Below are 12,540 nucleotides of genomic sequence, written 5' to 3'. Positions count from 1 at the left end.
CTGACTAATTCTAAGTTGCCAGAACTGCTACCCAGTGGTGTTAGAGGAGGTAAATTATGAGTCGACGGAGTTGCCCAGTCATCTTAAACCCCTATAACCCCTGCCCAATAGCATTGGAGGAGGTAAATCATGGGTTGCCCAGTCATTCTTCAATTTCCACCCCTTTTTATATATATATTTAACAAAAAAAAAAAAAAAAAAAAAAAAAAAAAAAAAAAAAAACTTAGGAGATCTCAGTTTCACCAGACTAATCCTAAGCCCACAGGATCCACCCCTAGAGGCTCTGTAGATGTTAATCGTGCGGGTCAAATCTTAATTTTCATGTGTGTACAAGGGATCCAATCCCGACCTTCTAGTATTAAAGTTTTGGTACATGACATCCAATTGTTTAATTGAGGCAACTTGCAAGGTGGGTCAAGAGTAGTAGTTGGAAACCTAAAATCAATATCCACAACAAGGAATTCATGTGTGCTTTGTCACACGTTCTCCTGTCCATAGATTAATTGCTTAATAATTTAATATACTTTGCCTCTGTACCCAAACATTATTATCATAACGTTTTTAAAATGTAGTATGATTTTGACATTTCTAGAGGAAGACAATTTGATCTTATCATAGTATGAATACTTGCTATCCTCGTAGGTTTTCTTGTACCTAAACAATAGAATATAATGTTTGGTGAGATCTCGATAATAATTGTATTGAATAAGATTCTTACAAAGAGTACAGACAATGAGAATATATATATATATATATATATATATATATATATATATATATATATATATAAAAGGAAGAGTCACAAGATAACTGGATAAGAAATTATAAACTAATTCAAATACATAGAGTCTTAATACTCCCCCTCAAGCACATGGTATACTAGTAACTTGTAGCTTGTCTCTAAGAAAAGAAAATTTAGGACCAGGTAGAGCTTTCGTAAATATATCTGCAAGTTAATCTTTGGTTGAGATGAAGTTGACTTGAATATCTCCAGAAGCCACTCTATCTCGCACAAAGTGATAATCAATTTCTACGTGCTTAGTGCGTGCATGAAAGAATGGATTGGCACACATATAAGTAGCACCTAGATTGTCACACCATAGCTTTGGAACAGAAATACATGACACCTTTATCTCGCGTAGCAACAAAATAATCCATAATACCTCTGCACAGACATCTGCTAGGGCTTTGTATTCTGCCTCAGTGGAAAACCTAGCAACAGTTCTTTGCTTCTTACAGACCCAAGATATAAGATTAGTCCCCAGAAAAAATAGCAAAACCACTAGTAGACTTACGATCTTCAGGATAACCAGCCCAATCAGAATCATAAAAAGCATGAATTTCCTTTAACATTGATTTCCGTATACGCAACCCAAACCCAATTGTTCCCTTAACATACCTCAAGACAGGTTTCAGCTGCTTCCAATGTGATGTGGTAGGAGCATGCATGTGCTGGCAAAGCTGATTAACCGCAAATGATAAATCAGGTCGTGTAACAGTGAGATATTGTAGTGCTCCAGCCAGGCTCATGTACTGCGTAGGATCATCATATAAGTCTGCACTAAAGGGAACAATTTTTGAAACAGATATAGGAGTAGAGAGAGGTTTGCATTCCGCCATGCCAGCACGTTTCAAAATATCATTCATATATCGTTGTTGAGACAATAGAATTCCATCATCACATTTAATTGTTTCAATGCCAAGGAAAAAATTTGGTTCACCAAGATCTCTAATCTTGAAAGTGGCAGACAATTTTGAGAGTAAGTGAGTAACTAGAGCCTGATCACTTCCCATTAGAAGAATATCATCCACATAGACCAACAAATAAATTAGTGCAGAATCTTGAGAGAATATAATAGAGAGACATTTGTCTTTGATGCTTGAAAACCAACGGATATTTAAAAAACGTGTGTAAACTATTAAACCAAGCTCTAGGAGCTTGTCTTAATCCATACAGTGAACGTTTTAATAAGCATACATGGTGTGGAAAACTAGCATCAATATAACCAGGGGGTTGCTTCATATAAACAGTTTCATCCAAATTTCCATTTAAAAAAGCATTATGAACATCTAGCTGTCTGATAACCCATCTAGATGATAAAGTTAAAGATAATAGAAACCTTACAGTTGTGGGTTTCACCATTAGACTTAATGTATCAAAGAAATCCTGACCTAGAACCTGATTGAAATCTTTTGTTACTAACCTGGCTTTATGCCTCTCAATAGTGCTATCAACCTTCCTTTTCGTGTGAAACACCTGTTAAGGAGATATGTGGCTGACATATTCTATCTATGTGTTTGTTCTAGTTTAGCTCCTGTAGAATAGCTATGTTAGAATAGTTGTTACAACTCCCTGGTATTTACACTCATTTGTATACTATTTATAGCTAGTTGTTTTACATCAATATACGATCAGTTCAGTTCATAATCTTGTAACACCCATTTACACTGAATAATATTCATACCTATGGTGGAAGGAACTAGGGACCAAGTCTGACTCTGTAGTAAAGCATTAAATTCTTGGTCCATAGCTTCACGCCACTCAAGATACTTAACAGCTTTGCTTGAGTGTAATATGTAGGTTCCGTAGGACAAACCTGAGTAGCCAGAGCCGTAGAAGGAGTCTGAGACTTACTGTGAGTCGCCATGGAGTGGGTGCGGACAGTTGGTCTCGTCTACTTACCACGCGAACGTCGTGCAGTCTTTACAGGCTCGGTTGAGGATGACGTAGGCTGCACGGAATCAGCTTGCATGGGCTCTGGCGGCGGATCTGGATGCACGAAATCCGATGCAGCATTGATGACATCACGGTGAAGAATAGAATCCGCCTAGGGAGTAGTCTGAGTAGGTGGTGTCGCTTGCAAGGAAGGTTCAATAGCAAAAGGAAATACTTCTTCATCAAATCTGACATGCCTGCATGTGTAAATCTTATTAGTGTGTAAGTCCATGCACCTATACCCCATAAAGGAATCAAGATAACCTAGGAAGACACAAGGAGATGACATGTACGACATTTTGTGACGATTGTACGGTATTAAGTGAGGATAACACGGACAACCAAATACACGATAACACGAAGGAAGGAATAAGAGGGAAGAGATTTATGCAGCATGATATGAGGACTAGAGTTATTTAATACAGAGGATGACATTCTGTTAATTAAATAAACAATAGTCTCAAAAGCAAAATCCTAGAATTTTAAAGGAACAGAGGCATGAGCTAAGAGTGCTAGACTAGTTTCAACAATATGTTTGTGTTTACGTTCAACACGACCATTCTGCTCATGTGTATATGCATAGGATTGCCTACGTTCAATTCGTAACTAAACAAAGGAGGCATGCAATTTTTTGTATTCAACACCTAGATCAAACTTAATGGATTTTATTTGTCGATTGAATGACCTTTCAACAAGAACACGAAACTTATCAAATATGACATAGAGATCATACTTTAATTTCATAGGGAACAACCACATGTAACGAGAATAATCATCTACAAAGATTACAATGTAACGATAACCATTTGTAGATAATATAAGAGTTAGACCCCAAATGTCTATGTATATTAAATCAAGAACATTCGAACTTGAAGACACAACGCGTGGCAAGGGAAAACGGGCAGACTTACCCAATTGACACGCATTACATAAACTATTATTATAATGAATAATAGTACTAGACCCGCTAACTGAACAAGACTGAAGAATACGACTAAGGACACGATGATGAGGATGACCTAAACGATTGTGCCAAACTGATGCAGAGGCACAAGCAGAAAGAAACGTTGAGGGAGACGAACTTGGCAACAGAGCATGTATAGCCCCCCAGAGCTATTGCCCCGAAGCAGAATTTCCTTGGAATTGATATCCCTCACAACAAAAAAAAAAATAGGGGTGAAACTCAAAGAATACTTTATTATCTGATGCAAAACATTGAACAGATAATAAAGAGGTAGACAGACCAGGAACATGCAATATAATAGACATCTTAAAGACCTAGAAGGGGTATCAAAGGAAGCATGGCCAACACAACTAATAGCAGACACATACCATCACCGACACCTAAAGTGTCATTACCAGTGTACTTCTCCGATGTAGAAAGGACAGCTATGTCTAGAGTTGCATGATTTGTGGCTCCAGTGTCCAGAACCCAAGTATGAGAATTTGATGAGGTGTTAGCACCAAAACCATCCTGAAACACCAAATTAGCTCGAGGACCCGGAGCCCCTAAATAACGCCGAATACAAGTGGCTCCTGTGTGATCAAAACTGTTACAAATTTGACAATGATCATCATAGCGCCGAAAACAATTGGCTCCCGTGTGACCGAAACCTTTACAAATTTGACACTGATCATCATAGCGCCAAAAACAATTGGCTCCTGTGTGACCGAAACCATTATAAATTTGACATGGAATATTAAAGCCACGTGTTATGGAAAAACAAATCCTTAGTTAATTTAATTGGATGCTATTAATCCATTAAATTGATCTTAGGATACACCACACAGTCAGTATGCAAGAAAATGGTGACAAATGGTCTTGTTCGTAGCATTACCTATTTGAACCGACCAAGTCTTATATTTTTTGGGTGTTTTCATTATTTTAAGACATTGAATTAGTCATTTATTTGTTTTTGTGCACCTGGTAGGATTAGGAGTGGGTTAAATCTAAATGGAGACTTTATCTCCACAAAGTTAGTGGTGAAATGTGCTTTCACTTTTCTAGCTATTTTGTAGGAAATGTGCTTCCATGTTATCCACATTTTGCTACTTTTAATTACCCATTTTCAGATTAATAGCTTAGGAAATAGCTATAAATAGGTTGAGACTTGTACATTTCAGTTGGTTGATGAAAGTCGTGTGTTTTCTCCAACTCATGAGTTATGCAGAGTGTGGACCCTATCAGTGATTGTGTGGCGTCCAAGCTCAATTTATTTTGTCCAGGTCTTTGTGACTAAGGCTACTACCCTTTCTTTTGTTTCCCTTTTGTCCATAAACCCAAAATCTCAAAAACAATACTTCCCAAAATCAGTACAAACAAGCAAGTTGTGCACATAATTTTGTTTTGCTAATCGTGAAGTGTCTAGTGCTTCTTTTGTGAGATTCTTCTACCATTCAAACATCGGGGTTGGAGAATCATATCATCTATTTTGGTATCAGAGCTAGGGTTGATTCCTCGCACAAAAAGGTCGTGATTCCACCCAACAATACATGTTATGTTTTATGTCGGTCCAAATATTTTGAACTGCACTGTCAGGAATAAAAATACAAAAAAAATAGTTCCCTTTGTTGTTTTGATCTGAAATTTTTCTTGGTAGTAGATAACTCACCAATATTGCCTTCCATGTAAAAAAAATTGACCGAAATCATTCATACATAAACCAAGAAAATTCGTTGAATTCCGGCCTATTGTTGGTCCAGTTTCTGCCAAGATTTCCAGCCTGCACTGTGTGAGGGATAAATTGCAAAAAAAATACTTCCACATATCCAATTGCTTTGAATTTTTTTCTGGAAGTATAAAACTTACCATTCTTTAGTTTCATGAAAGTTTTGGGCCAAAATCACACACCTACCAATCCCAAAAAATTCTGAAAGTCAGTGAAAAAATTTGTCCAAATTTAGTGTTCATTGTTTTTCATCATCTATGGAGTCTTTTGAATTAAATACACTTCAACAAGGATCACTCACGGTGGAGGAATTCTACAACAAGTTAAGAGACTTGATGATTCAAGATGGGGTGATTGAACCAGCTGTAATTACCAAGAATAGATTTATGTATGGTGTTAGAAAAGAAATTGCACAATTGCTTCATTATGGGTGCAAGTGTTTGTTTACTTTGTTATATCATGCCAAACAAATTAAAGAAAGATTGCAGCAAAAGAAGGTCGAGCATTCGACATCCATTTCCGTGTGTTTTCTCCAACTCATGAGTTATAATGAGTTATGCTGAGTATGAACCTGCTATCAGTGATTGTGTGGCGTCCAAGCTCAATTTATTTTGTCCAGACCTTTGTGACTAAGGCTACTATCCTTTCTTTTGTTTTCCTTTTTCCCATAAACCCAAAATCCCAAAAACAATACTTCCCAAAATCAGTACAAACAAGCAAGTTGCGCACATAATTTGGTTTTGCTAATCGTGAAGTGTCTAGGGCTTCTTTTGTGAGATTCTTCTACCATTCAAACATCAAGGGGCTGGAGAATCATATCACCACGACTGCCATGTTGCTGACTTCAATGCGGACTATCACGATTTCAACTGCCACCGTGTTGTTGCATGATTTCAGAAATTATCAACGGAGAAACTAATCAACAAACAACGGAGCACCGACTGCACAATTTCCGCGATGGTACGGAAAGTAGTGAGGCAGTGGAATTGGGATTTTCTAAGGCAATTACAGTTTGGCAATTTTATGGGAATGTTGCCTAGAATTTGATTCTTCTAATCGGCTGGCTTCCGGCAATTTGGTAATTGTTTGTATTCTCAGTATTCAGCGGTAGATCAAGAATTATTCGAAGAGAATCAATCACAATTAAAACCCTATCTAATTGATACCAGATGAGAGCTGTAATAATTGTATTGAATAAGATTCTTACAAAGAGTATAGACAATGAAAATATATATATATATATATATATATATATATATATATATATATATATATATATATATATATATATATATAAAAGAAAGAGTTACAGAATGACTGGAATAAGAAATCATAAACTCACTCAAATGCATAGATTTCTAATAATAGCGTCTCACACAAGAACTACTCTTAAACTAGATTTTATATCAAACATTTTATCGAATGATATTTCATACATGTGATGTGTGTTACATATCTTTATGCCAATTACTTATAAATAAATTAATTATTTAATCTATTGCAAATTAATAACATAAAACATATTATATAAATTCCCCGTACACAATTTAAATTACTATTTGCTACTCAGCCTACTCTGCAATTTTTTTTTTTAAAAAAATAGAATATTATACAATATTAATTTTAAAAAAAAAACAAAAAAAAAGACTTTTCCTAGTTTCTATTGACTATTGTTAGAGCATCACTATTGGGCACCTTTTTTATGTTTATTTTTTAAAGTTTGTTCATAGGTGGTGGGAGATGATAGATAGGTTTCTACAGCTAAAAAAAAATCTAATTTTTTTTAAAAGATTAAAAAAAATAAAAATTCTCGACACTGGGCGCATTGCGCTCATTAGCGTTTTTTAACTGATGTGCGTACTTCATACTTTTGCTGGAAGTGTTGAATGGTTGTCAATTGATGACCAGTTAATTTTTTTTCTCGTTTTTCTCTTGTTATTGGCTTGACCTAAACTAGAAACAAAATTCGCACTAAAAAGTGGTGGGGCGCGTAAGCGGATGTGACATAAATCTCATATTAGAATGTTAAGTGTTTAATTCTTGTCAATTCCTCTAAATTGAATTTTTAGTAAATTTATTTAATACACCCCCAAATAAGAATTGCGAGTTTTTTCAGTAAAAAATCTTTTTTTTTTTTTAAAAAAACCCTCTTAGTCGCAACTCGCAACATTATTGACACGACTTTGACAAGGTTGATATTGTAAATCTAAATTTGTCCCTACTTTTTATTAGCACGTGTTTTATTGATTTCATGATAAAATATTGATATATTCTCTCCCAATTATTCAACTCCGCTGTACTCTCACTAGCTCCGTCAACCACAAGCAATTATATGCGTCTCTCATCTATCCTTCCTATGTATGATTTTTCTTTAAATATCCAGTCTTTATATAACCCCCCACTCCATAAATTTCATTCTTGTTTATCCTTAATCTTTTCAAAAAATAATTATTTAAAAAAAAATTATTTATGGTAATGGGAAATGTTGTCGGAGTTTTTGTCTTGTTTTTGTGTCTGGGTTTTGTATCGCCGGGTTTTTGTACGGCTGAGAGTTTGTGGTTAAAAGATCGGGTGATGGGTGCGGTGAATGATAGCCGGACGGTGGAGTGGATGAGGAGGGTAAGAAGGGAAATTCACAGGAACCCGGAGCTTGCGTACGAGGAATTTGCCACGAGTGCGCTTGTGAGGGAGGAGCTGGACCGGATGGGAGTTAAGTACCGGTGGCCGGTGGCCAAGACCGGCGTCGTCGCCACCATCGGCTCCGGTTCTCCGCCGTTTGTCGCGGTCAGGGCCGACCTCGACGCTTTGCCCATTCAGGTTAGTTCCCAGTCTTGTCTCGGCATGGGATACTCAACTAGTCTCGGACCTAAAATTATCACAAGACACTAAAGATTAAGTCCTAGTGTTATAGGATCAACCTCTCAAACTAAAGGAGCTCGTGAGCAAAAGTCTAGCATGTTTGGTTTAAATTGATCAAGTTATCATGATTTACCGTTCACAAATTGTCAGTTCAAAGTATAGGGGTACTTGGGGTGGGCGATTTCACTTTTATGTTCACTGTCTAAATTTGATAATCATATATTCTATTTTTTTTTTTAAATCCAATAAATATAGGTAAAAAAATTGTGTGGGTATATATACAGGAATATAGATACTTTTAAGGCATATAATCACGGGAATATATATATTCTTGGCGCAGTACTTTTGTCTTAGTGGTGGCTGGCTGGCTGCCGTGGCGGTGTACGGCGGTTGTGGTTGTCGACTACGGTCTCATAGTCTTCAAGTCAAATGCCACATTTTAATTAGTATTTGTATATATAAATATTTTTTCTAAGTTTTGCTCTATGATATATGGAATTCAACCGTGATTATATGTTATAATCTTGATCATTTTATGAATGAAGTAATTTGTTTTCGATGGTTTGAAATGTTGTGAGTGTGTATATATATATATATATATATATATATATATATATATATATATATATATATATATATATATATATATATATATATAGGATCCGGATCAGGTGTGGACCTAATCTTAGGTGAGGACGTGAGGACCAATCTTGTGCGTTTGTTTTTTTTTTTTTATTTGGATGGCCTAGATTTGAGTTCTTGAGATGACATGGATTGATCTTTTTTGTTAAAGTGGGGTAGTAGTGTCTTTTTCTATATTTTTTTAAGTGTGAACGCATGTGTAATCCTTGGCCAAATTGGTTTCCTATTTTCTTGGATCATCACCGTTGCAATTTGGAGCCGCGATTTCTTCATCCTTGATTGAGTGTTCGCCCATGCAAACTGATCAGTATTTTTTATTTTTTTTCGCTCGTTCTTTTGAGTATAATATTGTCTATATTTGAATTGTCGTGTATATGTATAAATGCCTGGGTAGTACGATTGTGCATTCGTGTGTGCTGATTGTGCAACCTAGTGTTGTAAGTTGCGCACTATAGGCTAGAGAGTTGTGCATTATAACACATAGTTCAGTGCATCGTAGGACATTGGGATGTCCACTATGATTTTTTGGCGGGGTTTGAATGCACAACAATAAAGTTATCGATGCACAACACTCAGTATAGGAATGTACAACATTTTGTATAGGAATGCACATCTTTTAATAAGACTGATTTACCCTAAATTTATATATTTTAATATTTTCAAGGGGTTTGTTTTCTTAATTCGTGTGATGTTTTCCTTTTAATCTCAGCCATACATCATTCTGATTTAATGGTCTAGATTAGTCCTCATGTCCTCACCTAAGATTAGGTCCTCACCTGATCCGGACCCTATATATATATATATATATATATATATATATATATATATATATATATATATATATATATATATATATATATATATAGTGTTATATATAGTAGGTAAAATGATAAGTAATTTGAATAATATTTTTCGTCCCAACTAAAAGACTAAGTATGTAGGGCAATTTCAGTCGATTTGATCAGACTATTGATTTGATAATCATAAGATTTTGAGTTCAACTTTCGAGTCTATTTCTTTTTTTTTTTTTTTTTGAAGCAATTAAAACATATCACGTGAATAAGGGGTAGAAAGTAGGTTGCATTATTACTTGGTCAATAATAGTTTGTCCTACACTTAGGAAATGGTGGAGTGGGAGCACAAGAGCCAAGTTGAAGGCAAAATGCATGCTTGTGGACATGATGTACATACTGCTATGCTTTTAGGTGCTGCAAAGATTCTTCACCAACTAGAGCACGATTTACAGGTAATAATTGTCGTACATTGCAATTAAGTTTCCTTAAACAAATGTTTCAAAAACAAACAAACAAACAAAGAAGCTAATTGTACTTAAATTAGTACAACACTATTAGCCAAATTGAGTTGTATGTAGTTGTCAAATTATAGTATTGGACCTAGTTCATGCTTATATTGTGAACTTTGTTCTAAAATGATATGTAGATAATGTGGACCCACAATATATTGTGTACCTTGCTGGTCCATGGTATAACAATTGAGTCGTAGTTATGCTATGTTGGGCGGAGGCGGATGAAGAGTCAAGTCCAACACTAGGTGACTAGGGAATTGTTGAGTGGAGGTCTGAAAGGGCAAATCTAACAACTTGTCTCTGGAAAAATGTGGTGGTATAAAGAAATAACGTTGTGTCTTTACTATTAACTGTAGCTTGTAGTGTTAAGCACTTAGCTTGATCCTAATTAACATGCTATCAGTAGATTCATCATATTTTCTTGATTTAAAATTTAGACATTCTATGGATCTTGAATTAGAGTTTATGATATAGGGAACCGTGGTGTTAATATTTCAACCGGCGGAGGAACGGGGAGTGGGGGCAAAAGACATGATAGCAGAAGGGGTGCTGGAAAACGTGGAAGCCATTTTCGGACTACATGTCGTCCACAACTATCCTACCGGCGTGTTTGCGTCGCGCCCCGGCCAGTTCCTCGCCGGCTGCGGCAGTTTCAAAGCCACCATCAAAGGGAAAGGCGGCCACGCCGCCTTGCCACAGGAGTCCGTCGATCCAATCTTGGCTGCTTCCACTTCTGTCATTAGTCTGCAAAGCATTGTGTCAAGGGAAACTGACCCTTTGGATTCACAAGTACGTACACTTTTTTTGCATGAGGTTGTCTCTTACCAAATACCAAATTGAAACATGTAATTAATTGGTCTCAATTCAAAGTTTAAGTTGATAATTAAATTGCAATTTTGCTTATATATTATATGCTCGACTAACCGAATTGTTTGATCAACTTTAAGGTTGTTTCGGTGGCCATGATTCAAGGAGGGTCTGCTTTCAATGTCATCCCGGACTCCGCCACCATTTCTGGCACTTACCGTGCTTTCAGCAAGAAGAGCTTCTACGCACTCAGGAAAAGAATAGAAGAGGTAATTTATATATATTCACTACCATACCAAAAAAGGGCCAAAGTCCAGGTAACTATAAGATTATTGGGTACAGACCTGAAAGTTCAAGTCCAGCACCTTGCTGGGTGAAAATCGGGCCTAAAAGGCCAAGTCTAACATGCTGTTGGGAGAAGGTCGGGACTAAAGAGCCAAGTCCAACACCCTGTTAGAAAAATCGTTATGTCCGGCGAAAATTTGGCTTGAAATTCTAATTCTTTCGTTACTAGCTATACATTTTGGGATAGGGATAAACGTTGGATCCTTACATGATTAATTAGTATATGAATATGAATGACAGATTGTAAGGGCTCAGGCTGCTGTGCATAGATGCACGGTGGAGATTGACTTCGAGGGGACGGAGCATCCGACGCTGCCGCCGACGATCAACGACCGGAGAATCTACGAACATGCCCGGAAGGTTTCGAGGTTGCTGGTGGGAGAAGATGGGTTCCAGCTAGCTCCAAACTACATGGGAAGCGAGGATTTTGCAGTGTACTTGGACAAAGTTCCGGGATCATTCTTCCTATTGGGGACAAGAAACAAGAAAACAAAATCCATTTATCCTCCCCACAATCCTTATTTTAGCATCGACGAGGATGTTCTGCCTATTGGGGCTGCGATGCACGCCATGTTTGCGTATTCTTACCTCTCCAATTCCAGTCATCATATCACCATTTCTTCATCCAAGTAGTAGCTAGAGTAACCCCACCCAGCCTTAGCTAGAATTAATTGAAGTAGAGATTTAATTTTCTTCTTCTTCGTGGGGTAATTAATTAAGATCATAAGATGAAGTTAATTATTTGTTGCAATTAATATTTTACCTCTTGATTTGTACAAATGCCATTGCCTTAGCTTTCAGCTAAATGAGTGTGTGCATATATATATGGTAGAAGTAGGGTCGACATAATTCGGATTATCTGACACCCAAAATTTGAATTGAATTTTAAATTTTGAGTGAATCCGAATAGTTATCGATAGATTTTTTTTTTTTTTTCAATCAATAGATATTTTTTAATTATGTTATATATTAATAAAAATTCAGTTCGGATATCGGGAAGTTAAAATTTTATTTATATATGACCTGAAACACAAACTAACCCAGAATGTTATTATAAATATAATTGATGGATATATCATACATAGACTCGGTACAGATCAACCCGAAGGAAACCGGACCCAACCAATTATGGGGCTCCGGAGCCGAGCCCGGCCAACCAAGCGTGGCCGAGCCCAGTCTCGCCCGAGCCCGATGCT

The 12,540-nt window shown here is 36.6% G+C and overlaps 2 protein-coding genes across 2 annotated transcripts; one reads left to right on the top strand and one right to left on the bottom strand.

Annotated features, from left to right (window-relative positions):
* Window positions 1-1,254: 1,254 nt before the first annotated feature.
* LOC109154715 (uncharacterized mitochondrial protein AtMg00810-like) lies at window positions 1,255-2,648 on the bottom strand. Its single transcript, XM_019302447.1, has 4 exons — window positions 2,598-2,648; window positions 2,205-2,257; window positions 1,979-2,090; window positions 1,255-1,779 (listed from the first exon to the last, which is right to left on the bottom strand). The coding sequence occupies exons 1-4, from the start codon at window positions 2,646-2,648 to the stop codon at window positions 1,255-1,257; spliced, it is 741 nt and encodes a 246-aa protein (XP_019157992.1).
* A 5,032-nt stretch (window positions 2,649-7,680) lies between these two features.
* LOC109154638 (IAA-amino acid hydrolase ILR1-like 4) lies at window positions 7,681-12,144 on the top strand. Its single transcript, XM_019302373.1, has 5 exons — window positions 7,681-8,202; window positions 10,007-10,132; window positions 10,667-10,981; window positions 11,140-11,268; window positions 11,585-12,144. Exons 1-5 carry the CDS (start codon window positions 7,855-7,857, stop codon window positions 11,975-11,977), a joined length of 1,311 nt encoding a protein of 436 aa, XP_019157918.1. The 5' UTR covers window positions 7,681-7,854; the 3' UTR covers window positions 11,978-12,144.
* The last annotated feature ends 396 nt before the right edge of the window (window positions 12,145-12,540 follow it).

The sequence above is a fragment of the Ipomoea nil genome, unplaced genomic scaffold (assembly GCF_001879475.1).
Source record: "Ipomoea nil cultivar Tokyo-kokei standard unplaced genomic scaffold, Asagao_1.1 scaffold2653, whole genome shotgun sequence".
Taxonomy (NCBI): domain Eukaryota; kingdom Viridiplantae; phylum Streptophyta; class Magnoliopsida; order Solanales; family Convolvulaceae; genus Ipomoea; species Ipomoea nil.
The sequence above is the reverse complement of the archived record's forward strand: the minus strand, read 5'-3'. Positions and strand labels throughout refer to the sequence as shown.

Coding starts and splice junctions, on each gene's coding strand:
- LOC109154715 (XM_019302447.1), bottom strand. CDS start 2,648: ATGGCGACTCACAGTAAGTCTCAGACTCCTTCTACGGCTCTGGCTACT. Junction 2,091..2,204: donor ATTGAGAGGCATAAAGCCAG/GTTAGTAACAAA, acceptor TTTATCATCTAG/ATGGGTTATCAGACAGCTAG. Junction 1,780..1,978: donor ATGCTAGTTTTCCACACCAT/GTATGCTTATTA, acceptor GGAAGTGATCAG/GCTCTAGTTACTCACTTACT.
- LOC109154638 (XM_019302373.1), top strand. CDS start 7,855: ATGGTAATGGGAAATGTTGTCGGAGTTTTTGTCTTGTTTTTGTGTCTG. Junction 10,133..10,666: donor AACTAGAGCACGATTTACAG/GTAATAATTGTC, acceptor TTTATGATATAG/GGAACCGTGGTGTTAATATT. Junction 10,982..11,139: donor CTGACCCTTTGGATTCACAA/GTACGTACACTT, acceptor ATCAACTTTAAG/GTTGTTTCGGTGGCCATGAT.